The following is a 23,403-nucleotide window of genomic DNA, read 5'->3' as shown; positions in this document are numbered from 1 at the left end:
TTAATCTTTGTTGTTTAATAACAAAGATGCTTTTTAAAAATGCAGATATATCATTAAGTTTTTCTTAAGCAGTTTACTATAGGTTTTAACATACTTTTTTTTAAACAGGCTTTTAGAATAAAAGAAAATGGCCCTCATAAGAAATCCTCATAATTTTATAAGAATTATTAACCAAAGTTATTTGTGTTTTATGTAGCTATATGACTTGCTTATGTACAGTAATATGTTCTGCATTTTTGTCAAAATTCCATGAAGACTGAAAAAGGGAAAGGTCTTTTAGGTTTCTTTATCGAATACTTCTGCTTCTGTTAGGTCCATACCATTTCTGTCCTTTATTGTGCCCATCTTTGCATGAAATATTCCCTTGGTATCTCCAATTTTCTTGAAGAGATCTCTAGTCTTTCCCATTCTATTGTTTTCTTCTATTTCTTTGCCTTGTTCACTTAAGAAAGCTTTCTTATCTCTCCTTGCTACTCTTTGAAACTCTGTATTTGATGGGTATATCTTTCCTTCTCTTTTTTGCCTTTTTCTTCTCTTCTTTTCTCAGCTATTTGTCAGGCCTCCTCAGAAAACCATTTTGCCTTTTTCCATTTCCTTTTCTTGGGGATGGTTTTGATCACTACCTCCTGTACAATGTTATGAACCTCTGTCCATAGTTCTTCAGGCAGTCTGTCTATCAGATCTAACCCCTTGAATCTAATTTCACTTCCACTGTATAATCATAAGGGATTTGATTTAGGTCACACTTGAATGGTCTAGTGGTTTTCCCTACTTTCTTCACAAAGCTAAGACTGTGGAATCAGTCCCATCACTTCATGGCAAATAGATGGGGAAACAATGGAAACAGTGACAGACTTTATTTTCTTGAGCTCCAAAATCACTTCAGATGGTGACTGCAGCCAGGAAATTAAAAGATGCTCCTTAGAAGAAAGGCCATGACAAATTGAGACAGTGTGTTAAAAAGCAAAGACATCACTTTGCCAACAAAGGTCTGTATAGTCAAAGCTATGGTTTTCCCAGTAGTCACGTATGGATGTGAGAGTTGGAGCGTAAAGAAGGCTGAATGCCAAAGAATTAATGCTTTTGAACTATGGGGCTGGAGAACACTCTTGAGAGTCCTTTCGACTGCAAGGAGATCAAATCAGTCAATCATAATGGAAATCAACCCTGAATATCCATTGGAAGGACTGATGCTGAAGCTCCAATACTTCAGCCACCTGATGCGAAGAGCAAAGTCTTCGGAAAAGACCCTCATGCTGAGAAAGATTGAGTGCAGGAGGAGAAGTGGGCAATAGAGGATGAGAAGGTTGGATGGTATCACTGACTCAATGGATACGAGTTAGAATAAACTCCAGGAGATAGTGAAGGACAGGGAAGGCTGGTGTGCTGCAGTCCATGGGGTCGCAAAGGGTCATGCATGACTGAGCGACTGAACAACAATCCAATACTTTCGAATGTGCTTAATTTGCTTATAAGTCTAAAAATTAACAAGAACATGGAAATAAAAATAAATGTAGCATATTTATGAATTCTGTGTACTTATTCCACTGAAGAAGTGAACCTTTTGCAACAACTTTACTTTGATTATTCAACAATCAAATGACTGCAATCCCCTAATTTTCTAATTTTGTATTAGAAATTTGGTTGGATTTATAAAGATATGTATGTATTAATGACACAATGTTCCCACATTTAATCTTTGAATAATATAGCAAGAATGTTCTGGAGAAATTTATAATATGCATGATTGTCATGAAATGACAGGACTTAAAAGTAGTAATACTTGCTATATTTAAAAAAAATTTAAATTAATATTGCTGCACTTCAACAAATTTTTAATTAATCCATGTCCTTATTTTAGATTATTTACTCTGAGTGAAGTGTTATGAACAGTTTTGCTCTCCTTTAAGTTAAACAATGTTGGTATTTAATTATAATACAAGAGATCTATGTTCCTTGAGTTTATTTTTTCTGATCATATCATCCAAGGGCATATTATTTAACTGCCTTTTTAACCATTTTGCCCTGCGGCTTTGATTCTTAATGTTTTGCTCCTTCATCAATGATCTTTAAGATTTCATATATCAGCTTAAGATAAATTGAGTGTAGGAAAGTTTCATTAATTTTAGAATGGGAATGCTTTAAATTCACTTTCCCTTGTTCACGACATGTAATTTTTTATACTGATAAATTGATATTCTTTTAAATTTACTAATTATAGAGAAAGCTTAGATAAAAGCAACATGATAAAAAAAGTATGACATTCATCTAATTCAAATAGAAGAAAATGAATGCAACATAAAAGTATAAAGTGCTTTAACAGTGACCTTATATTAAAAGTACAACATTTAGGAATTGGTCATTTACTCTGGGTTATAGATTATTTGACCACCAGTTTGAACTCACATTTGATTAGACTATTTTTACCCGTAGTTTTAAGTGTACTGTGCACTGCGCTCAGTCGTGTTCAACTCTTTGTAATCCCAGGGATGTAGCCTGCCAGGCTCCTCTGTCCATGAGATTCTCCAGGCAAGAATACTGAAGCAGGTTGCCATTTCCCACTCCAGGGGATATCCCCAGCACAGAGATCAAACCCTAGGCCCTTGCATCTCCTGCACTGGCAGGAGAATTTTTTACCACTGAGCTACCTGGAAAGCCCCATAGTTGCAAATACTTCTTAATAATTGACTTCCATAATGAGGTCTTCTATTCTGGTTTAATAAGTGAGGGTCAGTTGTAAAGTCCCTTGATACACTTAGGATTGATCCTAAACTTAATATATGAGCCCTTTTCAAATATTGAGTCTGTTCTGGAATTTGTGTTGAGGACTGGCCCATTAGGAAGAAGTTAACACTTTCAAAAATCCTAGAAGCTCCAGGTTCTCATTATTCAACCTAAAGCATACTCTGTGTGCGACACAACTGATATTGTGTCCCTCATGCATTTTTAGTGTTAAAATATCTTTTAATAATAATCCTAGAAAGGGAACAGTTGTGATAATAGATGGTTTTTCTTTTTTTATCACTCCTGTTTTATAATGAATCCTCATCCCAATTCCCAAGATGGGTAGTAAGAATAGTACTAAAGCATTAACCATCAGACAATTGCGTTCATCTCCCATGCTAGTAAGAGCATGCTTAAAACTTTGCATGCTAGGCTTTAGCATTACATGAACCAGGAACTTCCAGATGTCCAAGCTGGCTTTAGAAAAGAAAGAGGAACCAGAGATCAAATTGCCAACATCTACTGGATCATAGAGAAAGAAAGGGATTTCCAGAAAAACATCTACCTCTGTTTCATCAACTGCACTAAAGCCTTTGACTGTGTGGATCACGACAAACTGTGGAAAGCTCTTAGAGAGTTGGGAATACCAGACCATCTTACCTGATCTTACCTGTCTTCTGAGAAACCTGTATGCATTGTCAAGAAGCAACAGTTAGAAACATGTATGGAACAACTGATTGATTCAAGATTGAGATAGGAGTATGACAGTGCTGTCTGCTGTCACCCTGTTTGTTTAATCTATACACTGAGCACATCATGAGAAATGCTGGGCTGGATGAGTTACAAGCTGGAATCAAAATAGGCAGGAGAAGCATCGACAACCTCAGATATGCATATGATACCATTCTAATGGCAGAAAGCAAAGAGGAACTAAAGAACCTTTTGATGAGTGTGAAACAGCCAACTTAAAATGAAATATTAAAAAATCTAAGATCATGGCATCCGGCCCCATTACTGCATGGCAAATGGAAGAGGAAAAGGTAGAAGTAGTAACAGATTTCCTCTTTTTGGCTCTAAAATCACTGTGGATGATGACTGCAGCCATGAAATCAGAAGATGATTGCTTCTTGGCAGGAAGGCTATGACAAATCTGAACAGTGTGTTAAGTGAGACATCACGCTACCAACAAAGATCCGTACAGTCAAGGCAATAGGGACCAGTGGTCATGTACAGTTGTGAAAGCTGGACTGTAAAGAAGGCAGAATGCCAAAGAATTGATGCCTTTGAACTGTGGTGCTGGAGAAGACTCCTAAAAGTCCCTTGGACAGCAAGGACATCAGACTGGTCAATCTTAAGGGAAATCAATCCTGAATACTCATTAGAAAGACTGATGCTAAAGCTGAAACTCCAGTATTTTGGTCATCTGATGTAAACAGCTGACTCATTGAAAAAGTCCCTGATGCTGGGAAAGATTGAGGGCAGAAAGAGAAAAGGCCGTCAGAGGCTGAGGTGACTGGTTGGCATCACTGATGCAATGGACATGAACTTGGGCAAACTTTGGGAGATGGTGAGGGACAGGGAGGCTTTATGTGCTGTCGTCCATGGGGTCACAAAGAGTCAGACATGACTGGGCAGCTGAGCAACAACAACAACAGCATTCTATAATGTAGAGCTGATGACTGTCGGCCTGTTTCCTATTGCTGGGTGATCTGCCACCGAGTGTCCTATTAACTACTTACGCTCTACTGTAGTTTCTTGGGGGTTGTGGTAGAAGGAAAATCACACGTATGGGGTTAAAATTGGAAAATATTAAAAGTAATAATTATTCCTGTATACTTTTGTATTTCTAGAACTTCCTGTCATGAACACATAATGTTTCTAAACCATTAAATAATGTCAAAATTACCATGGAATCAAAATATTGGGAAAACAAAAATAAGTCTTTAGTATGATCCCACATTTTTTTTAAGTCACTGCACATCTCAAAATACAAGACTGAGGACCACTGCCTTAAATATTTAGGTTGAGGCTCTGCAGGAGGGAAGCAGAGTCCTGGATAATACAGCACCCTCTGAGGGAGAGGAATGGAAGGGCACGTTTGGATTCTCTGAACACTCACCACCTACTCTGAACATTAAGCATAATGAGCCTCACTTATGTGAGAGGCAGGGGAAAATGAAAGGTGTCTAAGGCTTTATTTTGTGGACTTTTATCCTGGCTTACATCCTTAGCAAACTAAGAGGGTCATAATCAGCTGATGAGCCATGGTTTTCACCTGAGGGCTTGTCAACAGCTCTATAAAAGAAGTTTTTGTAGAAAAGTACTAATATCCGAAAAAGGCCTGGGAAGAGCTACAGTTGTGAGAAAAACTGTATTGCAGACTATTCATGGACATCGGAAGGATTTGAGAAAGATTGGGAGACTTCAAAGGGAGGCTACCGGACAGCTAGCAATACTTAGAGGTGCCAACTGTTCTGTGATGCAGGAACTGCGTGTTTAAAATAATGCAGCATCCTTGGTTAAAAGGACAGGCTTTAAAGTTCGAATTAAGGTCAGATCCTGGCTTCACCACTTACTCTGAGGCCATGAAATACTCAGTAACCCTTCTCTCTGTGCATATATCCTATGAGTTCAATACTATCAGACTCATAACATAGGCTCAATGAGTCTGATAGTATTGAATTCACAGGATTGTCAGCAAGTCACCCATTTGTGATTTTAGGATTAAATTAGATAATGTCCATAACCTGTGTAGCACACTGCCTGCTATATACTTAGCTCCCAATGAATACTGTTAATTATGTTGTACTTATTTATTAATTAAAAAGCCTTTTATTGACCATTTCCAAGTATCAGGCATAGTGACTAGATACTGGGAGATTCAGTAGTTAGCAAACAATCATGGACCTTGTCTGCCTGTAACTTATAGTCTTGTGAGGGGGATAGATCTGAATAATAGAAGTCATATGATTACAAACTTCAGTATGTGTGATGGAAGAAGATACAGAGAACAGTAACTCTGAGATAATATACTGTGGATGCTTGATCAAGTTTGGGGAGAGTCAGGGGAGACCTTGAAAAGAGGCATGAAGGTGATGTTTAAGTTTTTTAGTGAGTCGGTGGAGGGCAGCATGTGGGAGGAGAACATGCCAGCTTCACAGAGGTCTGAAGTAGGAGGATTCAAGGTGGTGTTTATGAAATAGGAAGAAATCCCAGGTTCCTAGAGTGGAGATGGAGGAGGAGGCAGCGGCCAGAATGTTCAGAATCTGTTAGGACTTGCTCAGTACTTGACACTATTTTAAGAGCATCAGGAAACTACTCAATAGGAAAATGTATGAAATAGGAAACCAATGAATAGGAAAATGTATTAGAGATACATGAAAAATACTATCCTGGTTGCTGTTTAGAGGCAAGGTCAAAAGGGCCAAGAAGACTATTTAGGAGGCAGAAATATTTGTATAAAAACAGATGATAGGAAGTTCCCTGGTGGTCCAGTGGCTAAGACTCTGAGCTCCCAATGCAGGGGCCTGGGTTCGATCCTTGGTCAGGGAACTAAGATCCCACATGCTACAACTAAGACTAGCACAGTCAAATAAATTCATTACATAAAAATAATTTTTTAAAAAGTTAAAAATGTAGTTGGCAATTTTTCGAGGAAGGTAGGAGTGGGTAGTGAGGTGTCAAGGAAGTTTCCTTGTTTCGTAGGTTGTGCCAGTAAAAACAGGAGTTATTTACGGAGGCAGGAAATCTGGGTACTGGACAGACATTGAGTGCCTGTTTGTTAGCCAAATGGAGTTGTCAATTAGATATCTGGATTTTCCTGTATTTTGTTAACTCTAAGATATATATTTTCATATTTGAATGTCTCTAAAATAGAGCTATATCTTGTAATCAATAATATGCCATAGTTAAATTTTCAGTCTTATATTTCTTAGTGATGTATAAACTAATGGGATAATCAACATCTATATTGTCTTACAGTCAACAAAATACGAGCTTATTGTTTTTGCTAATAATAGAAACAAGGGAGGCTACCACAATATCAGTTAGTAACTCATGAGTACTGATGAACACAAAATTTCTGATTAGTATCCAATAGGAATCACTGAGCCTTAGAACGTCCAAAATAATGTGAGAGTGACCGTAAAGGACAGTGACTTCAGGATGACTGTCCACTTCTCCAATCACCATCCAGAAGACAAACAAGGTGGGGAGGAGACAGGAGACTGCCGTTATTATCTAAAGAGGATAGAGGCTGTACCAGCATCTGTTCAATCAACAGCATATAATAGTAGTAATAACAATGCTGGCCATAGACTAGGTGTTCTTCTAAAGACTTTATTTATATCAACTCATGGCAGCACTATAATGTTAACAGTTCTACTATAATGTAAATAGTTTTACTCTTTAGCTGGAAAGAGGTTAGCTAACTTGCTTCAGATCACTCATCTCATAAATGGCAGGTCAGGTCCATACCCCAGTGATGGTCAGCTCCAGAGCCACAGCTCAGCCACAGTGATGCTACCTCTAATGGAGGCAAGTGACTACTTGATGATCTGGGAGCAACCGAGACTTATGGAAATACTGTGTGGGCTTCTGCCATAGACCAGACCTAGACACACACACCTGTGATCTTCAGAGTTTTTACTACATATATGGCTTGGGGAAGAAGGAGTAAGGAAGAGATCTTATTCTCTTGAGTTCTGAGAACCATATTATTACACCTAAATGTAATGCGGCAATACTGACTTAGCCATATATTAAAAGGCAGATACTCACTCCATAAATAAGCAGTTAACAATATGTTTTGTCTTAGGATGACATACGTAATAAAACAAAAAGAAGAGGCCATATTTTACAAGCCATATGTTTTCTAAAATGAAACATGCTTACTTGTAATCAATTTTGATATTATGAAGGAAGGTACAATTATTCCAAAATCGTTGTGCTTTGTTTATATTATATAAGCTCCAAGGCTTCATCTGTATTGCATGTGTGCTAAGTTGCTTCAGTTATGTCTGACTCTTTGTGACGCTGTGGACTGTAGCCCTCAGGCTTCTCTGCCCAGGGGTTTCTCCAGGCAAGAATATTGGAGTGGGTTGCCATTTGTATTAATTGATGGCAAATGGTGGCATTAGCAAGACTCTGAACTAGACACCTTCAATGTGTGCCTGATTCTATAGCTCTCATGACATCCGATTATCACAGCAAGTTCAACATTCCACAGACTTCATGTGTTTCTACTTAGTGTTTAATCAGAATAATGCAGGAAGAGAAAGTGGCAGTTCTACATCCACCATTGCTTAGCTTTTAGCATAGGCTTCTTATTTTGTCCAAAATGGAAGCATTTGGCCTTGATGAAAAATAAGATGCTTTATTAAAAGTAATAAGCATAACCCTATTTTGCTTAAATATCTTGCTTAAGCTAAAGAGTTAGAAAGGTATCAGTCTTAGGGAAGAGAGAAACCTTAGGTGGAATTTGGCCCTTCACACTAAGGCTGTTGTTATTGCTAGATTTCCCTACTTTACTTTCTTTCTTTATGGTTTCAAAGACAAAAATCTCTAATGTTTTTTGTTTCCTCATCTTGTGTGTGAAGTAAAACTTCAGGGTTGTATTTAATTTCACTCTGATTTCTTATAATGTAATTAATGCTGCATCCTTAGCCTCCTTCTCAACTCCAAGAGACCTCTGCTGCCTAGGAAGTCCCTGGCTCAACTTCTTGAAGTACAACGTGAGTGAACAAGTAAAACAGGGTTGACTCTTTAGCACTACTGTGTAGTGGTTCTGGCTTGCTTTCTTCTGTTGACAGATGAGAAAGGACTTAAAATTACACAGGTGAGATATACCTAACGTCTGGTCACATATCTGAGCACATATAAATGTGGGCTTGATCCCTGGGTCGAGAAGATGCCCTGAAAGAGGGCATGGCAACCCACTCCAGTATTCTTGCCTGGAGAATCCCATGGACAGAGGAGCCTGGTGAGCTATGGTCCATAGGGTTGTAAAGAGTCAGAGATGACTGATCAACTTAGCCCACAGCACACAGGTGAGCTATACCTAATATCTGTTCACATATCTGAGCACATATAAAGATGTCTGCTTTTTTTGAGTTAGAAGGGAATAATTTTGAGCTTTTCCTTTTAAAAAGAGCGGAAAACTCTCTAATGTGTTTATAATTAAAAGATGCAATAGCTCATTATTTCCTGACTCTCTTGTGGTTTTTATTATATTTGAAGTAATACTGGGTTACATATACTAACACACCCATGCAGTATTCATAGACATGGCGCTATGAATTTTTATATATTTCTTATATCACTTAATCCTAACAATAATCCTAAGAGGTCAGCACTATCACCAGGAGATAAATGTGATTTGTCTAATATTTCAAAGCCTGTTATGATGATTCAAAAATTAGAACTCATAGATTTACACATATACTATTGATACAATGTTAAAATAGATAACTAGTGAGAGCCTGTATCACACAGGGATTTCTACTTAATGCTTTGTGTGACCTAATTGGGAAGACGATCCAAACAAAGATGGAATATATGTATACATATAGCTGATTCACTTTGCTCTACAGTAGAAACTAACGCATTGTAAAGCAATCATACTCCAATAAAAATTTAAAAAGAAAATGAATTATAACTCAGGTCTGCTTGTATCAATCAGGGTCCACTTACTACAGGTCCAAAACTACATGGTGATTTGAGCAGGAAATGTTTAATGTAAAGAATTATTTACTCTGATGGAGATTAGGGTAACTGAGATAGACTGTGGGTGTGTGCTAAGTCACGTCAGTTGTGTCCAACTCTTTGTGACTCCGTGGACTGTAGCCCACCAGGCTCCTCTGTCCATGAGATTCTCCAGGCAAGAACACTGGAATGGGTGGCCATGCCCTTCTCCAGGGGACCTTCCTGACCCCGGGATCAACCCACGTCTCTTATGTCTACTGCATTGGCAGGTGGGTTATTTACTACCAGTGCCACCTGGGAAGCCCAAGCTTGGCTATTAAGGGTAAAAGGAACCTTAAAGAACTGAGAACACATAGAGAACAGACTTATGGACATGGGGACGGGGGCGGGGGGAGGAAGAAGAGGGTGAGATGTGTGGAGAGAGTAACATGGAAACATATACATCACCATATGTGAAATAAAATAGTTAGCCAGTGGGAATTTGCTATGTGACTCAGGGAACTCAAACGGGGGCTCTGTAACAACCTAGGGGGTGGGTGGGATGGGAGGTGGGGAGAAGGTCGAGGGAGAGGAGATAGGTGTGCCTGTGGCTGAGTCGTGTTGGTGTTTGACAGAAACCCACACAGTACTGTAGAGCAACTGTCCTTCAACTAAAAATAAATAAATTCTATTATAGAAAAAGAACTGAGAAGAGGAGTCACTCTGTCAGTCTGAGGACAGAGCACTTAAGGAAAGAACAAATTTTAAACAATGCCCCTGACCATATTTCTCCCTTTGCTTGGATCCGGATCTTCTTGGAGAGGACACAGCTCTGACCCAGTAAAGAGCTGCTGCTGCTACTGCTAAGTCACTTCAGTCGTGTCCGATTCTGTGCGACCCCATAGACGGCTGCCCACAAGGCTCCCCTGTCCCTGGGATTCTCCAGACAAGAACACTGGAGTGAAACCATTTCCTTCTCCAGTGCATGAAAGTAAAAAGTGAAAGTGAAGTCGCTCAGTCGTGTCTGACTCTTAGCGACCCCAGGGACTGCAGACTACCAGACTCCTCCGTCCATGGGATTTTTCAGGCGAGAGTCCTGGAGTGGGGTGCCGTTGCCTTCTCCACAGTAAATAGCAGACACTCACTAATGTAGCATGCTAGTGTAGTTCCCAGGGAAGTTACTTACTGAGGTTCTGGGGAAGCTGTCTTCAGGGAAGTGTCTCGATGTGGAAACCATTCCAGGGAGGGTGGTGCCTCAGGGAACGTGCCCACAAGCTCCCAGTGTGTGTGTCTCAGGAGCCCTGTGAGGTACCAGTCCGCGTGGTCCAGAACCCCCTGCACTGTTGGCCACTATTTACTGCAGGAGAAAATCCCCCAGAAGCAGGAAGAACCCCTTTATCCACTAGCTCCCTAGATTACCTTCTATCAAGGATGTTTAAAATTTTGCCAGATGGCAAGGGGGAAATATTCTAGTCTCACAAATAGGACAATGAAGATGGATTTGGGGTGAGGCAGTAGATGGGGCTTCCCTGGTGGTGCTAGTCGTAAAGAACCCGCATGTCAATTCAGGAGATGTTAGAGACATGGGTTCAGTCCTAGGTTGGGAAGAGCTCCTGGAGAAGGGAGTGGCAACCCACTCCAGTACTCTTAACTGGAGAATCGCACAGACAGAGGGAGCTAGCAGGCTACAGTCCATGGGGTGGCAAAGAGTGGGACATGGTTGAAGTGACTTAGCACGTAAAAAAGGATACCTGGCACGCTATCTACCAACAAATCTGCTTTCTTATTCATTTACTCATTGTGTTGTGCTGCCTTATACTTACTGTACTACAAAATATGATATTTAAAAAAAAATAAAGGGGAGAGAAAGGAAGGAAGGTAGTTGGGAAAGAAAGAAAAAAAATAACAGAATTATAAGTGAAGATTTATATTTTTATATTAGTATCTCTCTTTTCTTTGAAATGTTTCCAGGTAGGATTGCTTTGAGTTAATTGCTCAGTAGACTGCCTCATTGAATTTTAGGACATTGGCTTATCAACCAAAAACTGAAAACACAAACTGGAGGCCCTAGGGCCGTAACCAGTGATTTTCCACTCCACAATTCAAATCACTCATTAATCACAGCTTTCTCATTGTTGTTTAGTCTCTAAGTTGTGTCCAACTCTTTTTGACCCTATGAACTGCAGCATACCAGGCTTTCCTGTCCTTCACTATCTCCTGAAGTTTGCTCAGACTCATGTCCATTGAGTCAGTGATGGCTATCTAACCATCTTATCTGCTGCCATGCCCTTCTCCTGCCCTCAATCTTTCAAAGCGTCGGGGTCTTTTCCAATGAGCCAGCTCTTTGCATCAGGTGGCAAAAGTATTGGAGCTTCAGCTTCAGCATCAGTACTTCCAATGAATATTCAGGGTTGATTTCCTTTAGGATTGACTGGTTGGATCTCCTTGCAGTCCAGGGGGTTCTTAAGTGTCTTCTCCAGCACCACAATTCGAAAGCTAGTTAATGCAGGTCATATTCACTTGACAAACATTTGTTTGCAATTGAGAACTTCTCCTCAGTTCAGTTCAGTTCAGTTGCTCAGTTGTGACCTACTCTTTGTGACCCCATGGACTGCAGAACACCACGCTTCCCTGTCCATCACCAACTCCTGGAGCTTACTCAAACTCATGTCCATCATGTCGGTGATGCCATCCAACCATCTCATCCTCTGTTGTCTCCTTCTCCTCCCATCTTCAGTCTTTCCCAGCATCAGGGTCTTTTCAAATGAGTCAGTTCTTTGCTTCGGGTGGACAGAGTATGGCCAAAGCATCTACTCAGGTCGTCCAAATCCTAATTGCGTCAGTTGCAGACGCTAAGATTTAGGCAAGTTATCTAATTTCTTTGGGCCTCAAATTCCTCATGTAAAATGATGGTAATAACAGTATCGACCTTACAGGTGTGCTGTGAAAATTAAATGTGTTAATGTTCAAAAGCACTTGGGTCGTTTCTTGCATATAGTAAGTGCTATATAAATATTTGTATAGGTGATGTTACATTTTCTTAACGACCATAGCCTAAGAATAATGATTCAGTAGTTCTAGCTTATGGAACTCTATATTTACTCAATATTTTTGTTAGATTATTGTTTAATGGCAATTAAAAATATGTTTATGTCGTAGTATGAATAATATGAATGCTGTTAGTTGGTTATCTTACTTTTTATCACAGCTATTAACAGCACTGACTTAGAATGATAGTGTTTGAGGATTCTACTTGTAAACCTTTACTCCTTAACTTTTTCTAGGAATTATCTGAAAGACCAGATTTTTGGTGAAGTATTTTTGACTAAAGAGAACTATGTTGCATACCCATTAGCATTCAAATGTTTCAATAGTTTCTAATTTTCATCCCTTAAAAGAAAAGGATATGAAATTTTATAAAAGGTCTAAAATTTAAAAAAAATGTTGTTTTTTATTCTTTTTACAGAAGACCGTGAAAAATACTCTAATATCATCAAGAAGCACAATGCAATTGAAATGTTATTTACACTCTACCCTCCTCAAGGTGCCCATGTATCTACTAATTTGAGGCTTAGGTCAACTTGGCTGAGACCCATAGTAAATGGGGAAGAAGGATACAAGTATATAGGTAAGATTCTGAACCTTATTATTTCTTTTTATAAAGGAAGAAAGTTGTACTTTATATAACTCTTATTCATCACTTAGATGATATGGGATGATACATTGGCCTCACAGAATATTCCCATTTGTTTTTAAGTATTATACTTGCAGTTTAAAAGTGACCGTTTTATACTTGGGTGACTCCATTAGAATAGTGGAAATACTGTGTTAATTCATTCATCAGATGATGGATATATATATATATATTTTTTTTAATGTGATCCTACAAGGAAAACTGTTATACACATTCATGTACAGGGCTGTGTATAGACATACATTTGCATTTCTCTTGTCTAAACTTATTTCCAAAGTGCTTATGCCATTTCATGTTTCCTATCAGTAGAAATATGAGAGTGGCTTTTGTTCCATAGCTGTATCACTACTCACTGTAATCAGTTATTTTAATTTTAGCCATTCTAAATGATATGAATTGGTATTCCATTGTGGTTTTAATTTGCATTTCTCTAAGAGACAGTGATTCAATGTCATGGCCAAGGGGCTTGCATAACTCAATGAAACTATGAGCCATGCCATGCAGGGCCACCTAAGAGGGACAGGTCATAGTGGAGAGTTCTGACCAAACATGGTCCATTGGTGGAGGGAATGGCAAATCACTCCAGTATTCTTGCCGCCAGAATCCCGTGAGCAGTATGATAAGGCAAAAAGATATGATGCTAATCATTTAGGAAGATGAGCTCCCCAGGTTGGAGCCCAGTATACTACTGGGGAAGAGCAGAGGGCAATTACTAATAGCTCCAGAAACCATGAAATAGCTGGGCCACAGTGGAAGCAGCACTCATTTGTGGATGTGTCTGGTGGTGAAAGTAAAGTCTGTTGCTCTAAAGAATAGTATTGCATAGGATCCTGGAACATTAATTGGTCCATGAATCAAGGTAAATTGGCCATGGTCAAGCAGGAGATGGCAAGACTGAGCATTGACATCTTAGGAAGCAGTGAGCTAAAATGGAAGGGAATGGGTTTAAAACTCAGTATTCAAAAAACTAAGATCATGGCATCCAGTCCCATTACTTCATGGCAAATAGACAGGCAAAAAGTGGAAGCAGTGACAGATTTTATTTTTGGGGGCTCCAAAATCACTGCAAACAGTGACTGCAGCCATGAAATTAAAAGACACTTGCTCCTTGGAAGGAAAGCTATGACAAACCTAGATAGCGTATTAAAAAACAAAGACATCACTTTGCCATCAAAGGCCCAAATAGTCAAAGCTATGGTTTTTCCAATAGTCATTTATGGATGTGAGAGTTTGACTATAAAGAAGGCTGAGCACCAAAGAGTTGATGCCTTCAAATTGTGATGCTGAAGAAAACTCTTGAGATTCCCTTGGACAACAAGATCAAATCAGTCAATCATAAAGGGAATCAATCCTGAATATTCACTGGAAGAACTGATGCCGAAGTTCCAATACTTTGGCCACTTGATGTGAAGAGCTGACTCATTGGAAAAGACCCCGATGCTGGAAAAGATTAAAGGCAGGAGAAGGGGGCGACAGAGGACGAGATGGTTGGATGGCATCACTGACTCAATGAACATGATTTTGAGCAAACTCTGGGAGATGATGAGGGACAGCGAAGCCTGCTGTGCTGCAGTCCATGGGTCACAAAGAGTCAGACACGACTGGGCAACTGAACAACAACAAGGAGTAGACAATGATATAACAGAATATTTTCATGTATTTGTCATCTTTCTATCTTCCCTGGTGAAGTGCTTGTTAAAACTTTTTGCCATATTTACAATTTTTGCTATTGTTCTTAATTGTTGAGAGACATTTCAATATTCTGAATATAAACTCTTTAACATACATAAGCTTTGTAACATTTTCTCCCAGTCTATGACTTGTTTTTTCTTTCTCTTTCTTCTGAACAGCAGAGAATTTTAATTTTGATAGTGTCAAGTTTATCACAATTATGACTGATGCTTTTACTGTCATATCCAAGAAATATTAGTTAGACCTTTGGTCAAAAGATTTTCTTCTAGAAATTTTATAGTTTTAAATTTTATATTTCAATGTATGATTTTTTGAATTATATATTATACATGACTCAAGGTAGCTAACATATTGACATTCAAATGTGCTAGCACTGCCTGTTGAAAAGACTATCCTTCTGTGAATTAACTTTGTATTTTGGGAAACCAAAAAACCAAAGAAAATATATGGATGCAAATAATCACATTAAAAGATAACCAGAATCATTAATCAATAAGGAAATACATATAAAAAACAAAATGTCCATTGGTTCTAACCACTCATCCGTTAGAATGCCTAAAATAAAATTTAAAAATCTGATAATTCCAAATCTGGCCAGAATGTGGAATAGCTGGCACATTCATACATTGCTAGTGGAAATGCTAAATTGTACAACCAGTTTCTGAAGATTTTGATACTTTTTTACAAATTAATATGCTCTAACCATAAAACCTAGGCTCAGATGGTAAAGTGTCTGTCTACAATGTGGGAGACCCGGGTTCGATTCCCTGGGTCAGGAAGATCCCTTGGAGAAGGAAATGGCAGTCCACTCCAGTATTCTTGCCTGGAAAATCCCATGGACGGAGGAGCCTGCTGGGCTACAGTCCACGGGGTTGCAAGGGGTCGGACATGACTGAGTGACCCCACCACCAACAACAACCATACAACCTAGCTGTCCTACACAAAGGTAATTATGCAAGAGGAATCAAAGTATTTGTTCACATGAAAACCTATAATGAATATATGTAGCTGATTAATCATAATTGCCAAGAGCTGGAACAACACAAATGTTCTTCAGCTAGTGAATGAATAATCAAAATTTGTTAACATGTATACAATGAAGTACTATCAAGCAATAAAAAAGAATGAGCTATTGATACAATAACATGGATGAATTTTAAATGCATCATGTTAAGTGAAAGAAGCCAGACTCAAAGGCTATAACATGTGCCTGTGTGCTAAGTCGCTTCAGTCGTGTCTGACTTTTTGTGACACTATAGACCATAGCTTGCAGGTTCCTCTGTCCATGGTATTCTTTAGGCAAGAATACTAGAGTGGGTTACCATGGCCTCCTCCTGGGGATCTTGCCGACCCAGGGATCCAGCCCACGTCTCTTAGGTCTCCTGCATTGGCAGGCAGGTTCTTTACCTCTAGCATCACCTGGGAAGCCCATTGATGGTGTATAATACATTTAACAAGCAACTTGACTGAATCTCAAATGAGTTGTACTGAAACAAGTCAGACAAAAAAGAGTACAAGAGTATGATTCTGTTTATATAAAAGTCTAGAAAGTTGCAAATAAACTAGGCCCATGACAGAATCAGATCTGTGGTTACCTAGAATAGGTATGGGAAATGAAGTGAGACCTGATGGATTACAATAGATAATAGAAATGTTTATTAACTTAATTGTGGTTATGGGTGATGGTCCCATGGATGTAAACATATGTCACAATTTATCAAATTATGCACTAAGTGTGTGTAGTTTTTCATTTTCACATCAATGAAGCTATAAAAATAAAGTTGAAAACATAAATGTAAAGAACCAAAATAGTGAAATTGGTATTTTGGGAATTTTTTTGAAAGGTGATTCTCTTTAAGTTTTAAAACTAGTATGTTAGCGATATCTACAAAGAGTCACAAATTAAATGCGGTCTCATTTGGCTTGTGCATATAAAGGTGTATTTAAGCACTCAGTTCTAAAAGATAGCCTGGAGAAAGAAGAGGAAACAAAAGACAGAAAATTATGGAAAAGAAGGTTGAGGCTTTAGGTTCTGCGAGATGAACTAAGATCCTGATTGAAATTTATTTTCTCTTGGCAATTTCCCCCTTGAAAATTAGCTTATTATTCTAAAAAATTTGCATCACTGTTTAGAGCTAGCCTATCATTCTAAAAGATTTGTGTCCATTGTTTAGAGTCCATTTGTGAACATTTGGTCCAAATAAATCAAACAGAAAGGAGATATGCAAGTGGCCTTATAAGTTGAAGACTCCATCTTCTGAGGTTTTATGCTGTCTTTCCTCTTTTTAGTAAGTGGCCAGGGTGTTGTGTCTTTTTAAATTACAGTTTTTATTAAATTGATTGACAGTAGAGTTTGAAGCATTTGCTTTGAAAAAGATTAGTCTATTACAGAGGTGCCTTCTAAAACTCAGTAACTCCTTGACTACAAACATTTTAAGGAAGATAACTCTGGGAATTTATTACATTTTTCAATATTAATGCTCCACAATGTAGCACTCCTGTTTGTCGTTTTCACTCTACAGATTTAGAGAGGTATCATCAGCAAGAACTGAGGAATAGTTAACAGAGTTACTGAATCTCTATAAATGACATGGGCTGCTAACAAATTATGTAATATTAAGATCACACATACTCTAAAAATATTTGGTATTTCCATATTTTACATCCCAGAATTCCTAGCACAGGAGCTTGAATATAACTGGAATGCTGCATAAGTCATAACTTCAAATTGCTTAATATGCACAAATTATTTCTTCTGAATCATTATTTTGTAGTCTTACAACATCAATGAAGTAAAAAAAAAGGTCTAAATTTTTTGGGGGGAGCATATGTCTTGTCAAACTTGTTTTCAGAAAGCTTATTTTGGAAGGCTAGTCTTTGAACATGCTTTTGATTGTCCTTCCTTATGAGTTGTCTGCCCTTGAGCTCACCTGACCTTCCGGCCTGTCACAGATATACTGAACTTGTTCCTTTCCTTCATTAAGGTTCTGTGACTTTGATGAATGTCCAACTTGGAAGCTGTAGGTTACATTAAAGAGCTTGTGGGATTCTAATGGGAATGCCTTGAAAGGGGTAGGTTAACCATTATCTTCCAAGGAAATAATTTAGGGAATACAAATGAATGATTAAGCTACTTTCTCAAGCCAATGGTCCATTCTTAACTGAAATCATATTATTATACTAATGTAAGATTTCTAATTAGTTCAGATTCCAAGTAATGAGCAAAGACGTCTACTTCTACTACTTTTTCACACATCATTTTGAGTCCTTCATGTTGTAAATTTTACTTACCTTTATAACATATGGTTATTTAAGTTTTATAAGTACTATCAGAACCTGACTTCTTGGCTGAATCGCTATTGTTATCCTATTATGAGGACAAGGTATCTTTTTATGTCCTTCAGTTTATTCCACTGCCTTCAGGTAAGATCTAATGTACACTAGCCAAATGAGAATCTTTCCTGTCTTTTAAAGACTGTGGCAATTACTCAGTTGTCCTTGACAGTCAAGTTTGGTTTTTGATGATCTTCTCTCAGAATTGTCTACATTGCAACATGAGACTTTCTTTTCTTACATCCATTATTGCAGTTGTAACTATTTCACTCTCCACAAAATAGATGCTATGCGTGGATGATTAAGACTTTTTCTTTGTTTTAAAAAATATTCCTTTTAAAATATTGTTCCTCAGAAGCTCTCCTTCTAATCCATAATGTCTTTTGGCACTTCTCTCTAAACATTTCCCACATTTTCTCATTTGTTTTAAGTGATGGAACTCAGACTAACATTTAATAATCCAATAAATCTGATTTATTGTGAATATAATCCTAGTTACTCTGTGTTCTGCTTGTATCTTTTCACTTTTTTAGACTTTTAAAATACATATCTCAGCATTTACTTGGATTTCTAACAATCATTTTTAATCTCCTTTTTATGGCATATTTTCTTGTAACTATTAGACGTATGTAACTTATTTTGCATTCTTAAATTTTGTACCCTGTCTTGTCCTGATTTCACTTAACTTATTTAGAATATGGACATTTATTGCTCTTGTCTAAACTCAGTTGAGTGTTGAACCCATTCTCTGAGGTGTTCTCTAAGGTTATTATATAATGGAAAACCCAAATAAAACCTAGTTTGAAAGGCACCCCATGTACTTTATATTACTTTTATCTGTTCAAGTATAGGAAATAGTCTGTTATTATTTGGATAATTTTGAATGTACGATGGCTAGTTCAATGTTGTAATATACCTATAGAATATCTTCTTTCTTGAGAAGAATCATGTAGTCACTTGAAATTTTTCAAGTCACCTGAACTTGAAAAATTGTTTGGCTATATCCCCATGAATCTCCCTTTACCAACTATAAACTTCCAGCAACCTCTACATTAATATTCTTTAACGTCTCTTTGATTTTCCATATTAAGGGTAAGGCATGTGAATGTGACAATTGCTGCTAAGAAAAATGTCATTTCTATATGGTTCAGTTGGTTAAAATTTTCAACATTTAGTATAGTCACAAGAATAATCTGACAGAAAAGTAAAAATGAGCGCTATATTGTATCTGGTTAAAGCTTTTCTCAAATTACTAAAAAGTCTTTAGAATGATAAATTAGATCTTCCTCATTTAATGGACTGGGTGTGTCCAATGTGAATTCAATTTTTTCCCATGAACTTCAGTGATAAAATTAGAGATGTGTTTTCCATTCCCTCAGCCCCAGTTTCCCCAAGCAGGTTGGAAGCATTGAGGAGGAAAACATTAAGATAAGTCATCAGATCCATATGTTAAAGAAGATGTGAGTTGCACATTTAAAACAACCTATCACTCACTACTTTGCTGTTTAGTTTGTAAAATAAAAATTGTAGGATCATGGTTTCATTATTTGACTTATGCATCTATTTATCTAACAAGAATTAATTGGGTGTCTACGATATGCTTGGCAACAAAATTGAGAAACAATTAAGGATTAATCCCTTCCCTAGAAGTATTCACATTCTAGCAGATCTAAAATGCTATCAGATTTTGGCTCAATCAGTCCCAGTGAGCACCCCTATTGCTCCAAGAGTCAAATAGAATGCTATCAAAAGAGGATCTTAAAAAAAAAAATCTTGGAACAACATCTATAAATGACAAAGAATGACAGTAATACTCAATATCTGAAATAAAAGCTCAACGCTGAGTTCATTGTCCATCTAAGTAAGGGAGAGTCATGCTGGTCAAACAGTCTCTGAGTAAATCAAACTTAGTATTATTATAGTTTTTTGAGAAGAATGGTATCCAGCCCCTAAGATGACCATAATGATCTGTGTCTCTTGGTGTTCATGCCCTTGTGGAAATATGCACATTATATCGGAGTTGGTATTTCTTACCAACAGGATACAGCAAAGTGATGGTATGTTACTTCTGAGGCTAGATCATCGTAGAAGATTTTGTGGCTTCTCCCTTGCCCTTGTTTGAATAAGCTACCCAGGAAAGCTAGCGCCCATATCATGGAGACACTCCCCAGCCCTGTTGAGAGGTCTGTGTGCTGATGAAATGAGGCCATGTGCTGTAGCCAGTGAGGAACTGAGGTCTCTGTGCGTAGAGAAGCATTGAGGTGAAACCTTCAGCAGCATTATAACTTCTGCAAGGTTGATTGCAGCTACAGTGATAGCTTGACTGCAACTTCATGAGAAACCCTGGCCTGACCCACCCAAAAAGTCCACTCCAGATTCCTGACTCACTATGTGAGTCTGTTGCTTTAAGCTTCTAGTTTTGGGGAAATTTGTTACAGAGTATACAAGTCAGTGATTAGTAGTTTTTAGCCATGGAAGTAAAATGACATAGAATTGAGTGTGGTTCCTCAGGAAAGACTAGGTTGCTGATTGACTGGCCTTCAGAGAACTTATTACTAGAGTGAAACTTTTATTCTTTGGCTAACTATCAAAAGTAGAACCTCTCACTGATTGGTTGACTTTCAGAAGTGTGTTTACTGAGGTGAGTTTCCACTGGCTGATAAAACAGGTTTAAAATTGGTTCTGGGGGTTACTTGTCAGCATGGCTGCATGCTTAGTCAGTCAGTCCTATATACTCTGTTGCAACCCTTTGAAATGTAGCCCACCAGATTTCTCTGTCCATGAGATCTTTTATCAAGAATACTGAAGTGGGTTGCCATTTCCTGCCAGGGTATCTTCCCTACCCAGGGATTGAACCCGCATCCCCTGTGTCTCCTGCACTGCAGGCAGATTCTTTACATGCTGAGCCATCAGCATGGCTATAGAACTATAATTGCTTTGTTAAAGAGGTATAAAAAGTTCTACTATTAACTTGTTACATAGCTGTAGAGCTGTTGAAAGTAAAAGTGTTAGTTGCTCAATCATGTCCAACTCTTTGCAACCCCATGGGTGTAGCCCACCAGGCTCCTCTGTCCATAGAAACCTCCAGGCAAAACTACTGCAGTGGTTAGCCATTTCCTTCACCATGGGAGTCTTCCCAACCCAGGGACTGACCCTGGGTCTCCTGCATTGCAGGCAGATTCTTTACCATCTGAGCCACCATGGAAGCAATATTGTGGGGAAAAGTTATTCTCAACATTGGCACAGAAAGAAACAAAACTACGTGGTAGTTGACTTACTGGAAGCAATTAAACATAATTATGAACCTAGGATATATATTGTCACCCTACTTATTTAACTTATATGCAGAGTACATCATGTGAAATGCCAGGCTGGATGAAACACAAGCTGGAATCAAGATTGCAGGGAGAAATATCAATAACCTAAGATATGCAGATGACACCACCCTTATGGTAGAAAGTGAAGAGGAAGGAACTAAAGAGTCTCTGGATAAAAGTGAAAGAGGAGAGTGAAAAAACTGGCTTAAAACTCAACATTAAAAAACTAAGATCATGGCATCTGGTCGCATCACTTCATGGTAAATAGATGGGGAAACAATGGAAACAGAGACAGACTTTATTTTCTTGGTCTCCAAAATCACTGCAGATGGTGACTGCAGCCATGAAATTAAAAGATGCTTGCTCCTTGGAAGAAGTTCAGTTCAGTCGCTCAGTTATGTCTGACTCTTTGCAACCTCATGGAGTGCAGAATGCCAGGCTTCCCTGTCCAACACCAATTCCCGGAGCTTGCTCAAACTCATGTCCATCGAGTTGGTGATGCCATCCAACCATCTCATCCTCTGTTATCCCCTTCTTTCCCAGCATCAGGGTCTTTCCCAATGAGTCAGCTCTTCACATCAGATGGCCAAAGTATTGGAGCTTCAGCTTCAGCATCAATCCCTCCAGTGAATATTCAGAACTGATTTCTTTTAGGATTGGCTGGTTTGATCTCCTTGCAGTTCAATGGAGTCTCCAGAGTCTTCTCCAGCGCCATAGTTCAAAAGCATCATTTCTTTGTCACTCAGCTTTCTTTATGGTCCAACTCTCACATCCATACATGACTACTGGAATAACCATAGCTTTGACTATTCAGACCTTTGTTGGTAAAGTAATGTTTGTTTTTGCTGACTGTGTAGAGCTTCTCCATCTTTGACTGCAAAGAACATAATTAATCTGATTTCGATATTGACCATTTGGTGATGTACATTTGTAGAGTCATCTCTTGTATTGTTGGAAGAGGGTGTTTGCTGTGACCAGTGCATTCTCTTGGAAAAACTGCTAGCCTTTGCCCTGCTTCATTTTGTACTCCAAGGTCAAACTTACCTATTTCTCCAGGAATCTCTTGACTCCCTACTTTTGCATTTCAGTCCCATATGATGAAAAGGACGTATTTTTTTGGTGTTAGTTGTAGAAGGTCTTGTATGTCTTCATAGAACTGTTCAGCTTCTTTGGCATCAGTGGTTAGGGCATAGACTTGGATTACTATGATTCTGAATGTTTTGCCTGGGAAATGAGCAGAGATCATTCTGTTGTTTTTTAGATTGTACCCAAGTAATGCATTTTGGACTCTTTGTTGACTATGAGGGCCACTTCATTTCTTCTAAGGGATTCTTTCCCACACTAGTAGTTATAATGATCATCTGAATTAAATTTGCTTATTCCTCTCCATTTTAGTTTGCTGATTCCTAATATGTTGATGTTCACTGTTGCCATTTATATTTGATCATCTCATTAGAAGAAAATCTATGACAAATCTAGACAACATATTAAAGAGCAGAGACATTACTCTGCCAACAAAGATCCATATAGTCAAAGTTATGGTTTTCCTAGTAGTCATGTATGGATGTGAGAGTTGGACCATAAAGAAAGCTGAGTGTCAAAGAATTGATGCTTTTGAACTCTGTTGTTGGAGAAGACTCTTGAGAGTCCCTTGGACTGCGATAATATCACACCAGCCAATCCTAAAGGAAATCAGCCCTGAATATTCATTGGAGGGACTGATGCTGAAGCTGAAGCTCCAATATTTTGGCCACCTGATGTGAAGAGCTGACTCTTTATTAGAAAAGACCCTGATGTTGGGAAAGATAGAAGGTAGGAGGAGAAGGGGATGACAAAGGATGAGATGGTTGGATGGTATCACTGACTCAATGGACATGAGTTTTTAGCAAGCTCCTGGTAATGGTGAAGGACAGGTAAGCCTGGTGTGCTGCAGTCCGTGGGGTTACAAAATTCAGACATGAC

The 23,403-nt window shown here is 38.4% G+C and overlaps 1 protein-coding gene across 1 annotated transcript in view; it reads left to right on the top strand.

The window, feature by feature from the left end:
* IQCM (IQ motif containing M) overlaps window positions 1-23,403 on the top strand; it is a 405,589-nt gene that overhangs the window by 308,642 nt on the left and 73,544 nt on the right. Inside the window, exon 12 of the mRNA XM_065903803.1 lies at window positions 12,872-13,033. Coding sequence (XP_065759875.1) covers window positions 12,872-13,033 — 162 coding nt within the window. The remainder of the gene's footprint in view (window positions 1-12,871; window positions 13,034-23,403) is intronic.

Source organism: Muntiacus reevesi, chromosome 13 (genome assembly GCF_963930625.1).
Source record: "Muntiacus reevesi chromosome 13, mMunRee1.1, whole genome shotgun sequence".
Lineage (NCBI taxonomy): Eukaryota > Metazoa > Chordata > Mammalia > Artiodactyla > Cervidae > Muntiacus > Muntiacus reevesi.
This window is presented reverse-complemented; position numbering and strand designations above follow the sequence as displayed.